The 2,368-nt window shown below is 28.5% G+C and overlaps 1 protein-coding gene across 1 annotated transcript; it reads right to left on the reverse strand.

The window, feature by feature from the left end:
- Nucleotides 1-1,025: 1,025 nt before the first annotated feature.
- On the reverse strand, nt 1,026-1,611 carry LOC107011960 (ninja-family protein AFP3-like). Its single transcript, XM_015211653.1, has 3 exons — nt 1,542-1,611; nt 1,379-1,453; nt 1,026-1,255 (listed from the first exon to the last, which is right to left on the reverse strand). Exons 1-3 carry the CDS (start codon nt 1,609-1,611, stop codon nt 1,026-1,028), a joined length of 375 nt encoding a protein of 124 aa, XP_015067139.1.
- Nucleotides 1,612-2,368: the final 757 nt, after the last annotated feature.

The following is a 2,368-nucleotide window of genomic DNA, read 5'->3' on the forward strand; positions in this document are numbered from 1 at the left end:
TTCATTAAAATTATTGTAGATGGTTGATATGTTAATCATTATGGCCCATTTTGTTAAATAGTCCGCTACTTTGTTGACTTCTCTAAGATAGTGAGTGACATTAACATCATTCTTATTAATTTCGAACGATAGTTTCTTTCAGAAAAATAATTTTAAACCCCCTTTAAAAAGTTAAAACTCCAAAGCTTAATTAACACATAACTATTGAAAATCTTACAAGAGAGGGAAAAAAACACTTTTATAGGGATAATTAGAAATTGACATTTTTTTAATATCTAGACAAGCTAGGCGAGACAAATGAATTGCTTAGTTTACTGGCCCGAAATCGTGCAAATTAATTTTAAAAAACTTATTATACATAGCACTATTAGTTACATAGTGAAATACTTGCTTTGAATTTGTGATAGAAGAATTTCCTAACAAGATATACAAAAAATAAGAGATATTTAAAGATAGTTTCGGTTACCATTATAAGTTCATATTTTTTTCAAAAAATCTTTCAATACATTCAAAAACACGTAGAAAATAAGAAAATTCTACAAATGAAACTTTAATCCTTCATATTATCTATGAAACATAGAGTACTCATCAATCCATTTGTCTGAATTCGAAATTGTAGAACTATAAGAAACTCTAATCAGATCAATTATTTAAATCAATCCAATTATAATAATTATTTTTCTAACTCATTTTCCATAAGGTTCGTACTTGCATAGGCTTGTCATCCTTGAAAAATATCTGAGAAACACTTCAAACATGTTAGTTGCTTCTAAATAAAGCTCAAATTAACATTGCATAAAAAAAAAAAGAACAAGTAGAATGACCGAAAAATAACCTTAATATAGTTTTGATGGAAGAGACTTACTCTTCTAAAACAAAATAAAAGATCAAATAACAACGACATCAAAGCTAAGGCCTTTTTGGGCAATAGCCATTGAACTTATTTAGTACAACAACAAAAGAAAAGATCAATTTATAACAATCATAATAAAGCAACAAGTCCATTTTTCAGGCAAGAACTATATCTATATATTTAAAGGGTTTTCAATGTCACCTCCACCACCATGTTTCACAAATTCAGTGGGTGTTAGAAAATTAGCATGACAACTACAAACTATCTTCAGATCTACTCTCCTCACAGACGAGTATAATGAGTATCCTTTAGTCTTCTTTCCATTTGGTGAGTCATAAACAACACAAGGCATGCTGTGCAAGAAGTACCTCAGCTTCTCTCTGACTTCTTGAGCACTTTCCCCTGACAACACCCGTGATTTCTCATTAGTAATTTTGAGAATCTAATCGTTACCATTTTTCGTGAACTTACACTTATTTTTTAATTCAAGTAAATGAAAAGTAAAAAGGAAGAAATATTTTATGCATTGATTAGGTGGTTGTTGGGTTTCAAGATCAGTCAAACTTGAAGCAACACTTCTTTGTGATCCACTTGATTCACCTGAAAACAACAAAGAATAATTTTCATTAGGTATTAACGATGAATGATTCAATATCATAAATTTCTTAGATCTAAACTCTCAAATTACCGTTCAATAAACACGGTAAATTCAGATCCACATTCCTCATGTTTTCTCTATTTTCTTCAATTTTCTCCATATTAGCAAAATCAAAAAAATATTGAGAGAGATTGAAATTCAAACTAAAAAATTATTAAATGGACATAGAAAACTCAATGAAAGTTTCAGGGAGGAGAAACCATTAGGAAATTTAGGAGATTATAAAATTAAAGGAGAAACTTCCAGGGTGTAAAGGTAGAAAACATGTGAATCTATGGGTAACAGATCAAAAGTGACACCTGTTAATTGTAAATTCATTTTTACAACTTAGGAAATTGCTCCCAAAAGGTAACTGATCAAAAGTGACACGCGTGTTAATTGTAAATTCATTTTTATAACTTTTTTTATCACTTTAAAAAGAGGAAAAGGTTAGGTAAATGTATTTTTCTATTTTATTTTATTGGAAAATTTTATTAAATGTTATAATATCTGATTATTTTTACTTTCGGCATTACTAACCTATATAAGGTAAACAACATAAATCTCACTAGTTAAGAATTTAATTATGTGCTTTTCGTGAGTATTTTTGAAAGTATCGTTCGTGCAAAATTTTGGTCCTTATATACATGCATTTCGGATAAATGCGGTCCATAATTATTTTTAATTTATTCTAGATATACTATATTCAAGTGTATATGCAAGGCTGATCTGACTCTCTCGCCGGCCTCTTTCCCTATTTGTATTTCATAATATATCCGAGAGCAAAATACTTGTATATAGGTGTATTTAATTTGAAGTCTTATATATATATATATGTATATATATATATATATATATATGTATATATATATATATAT

The sequence above is a fragment of the Solanum pennellii genome, chromosome 2 (genome assembly GCF_001406875.1).
Source record: "Solanum pennellii chromosome 2, SPENNV200".
Classification (NCBI taxonomy): domain Eukaryota; kingdom Viridiplantae; phylum Streptophyta; class Magnoliopsida; order Solanales; family Solanaceae; genus Solanum; species Solanum pennellii.

Excerpts from the sequence above, each read along its gene's own strand:
- LOC107011960 (XM_015211653.1), bottom strand. The coding sequence starts at position 1,611 with ATGGAGAAAATTGAAGAAAATAGAGAAAACATGAGGAATGTGGATCTG. Across the intron at positions 1,454-1,541 it reads TTTACCGTGTTTATTGAACG|GTGAATCAAGTGGATCACAA; the intron begins GTAATTTGAGAG and ends TGTTGTTTTCAG. Across the intron at positions 1,256-1,378 it reads CCAACAACCACCTAATCAAT|GGGAAAGTGCTCAAGAAGTC; the intron begins GCATAAAATATT and ends GGGTGTTGTCAG.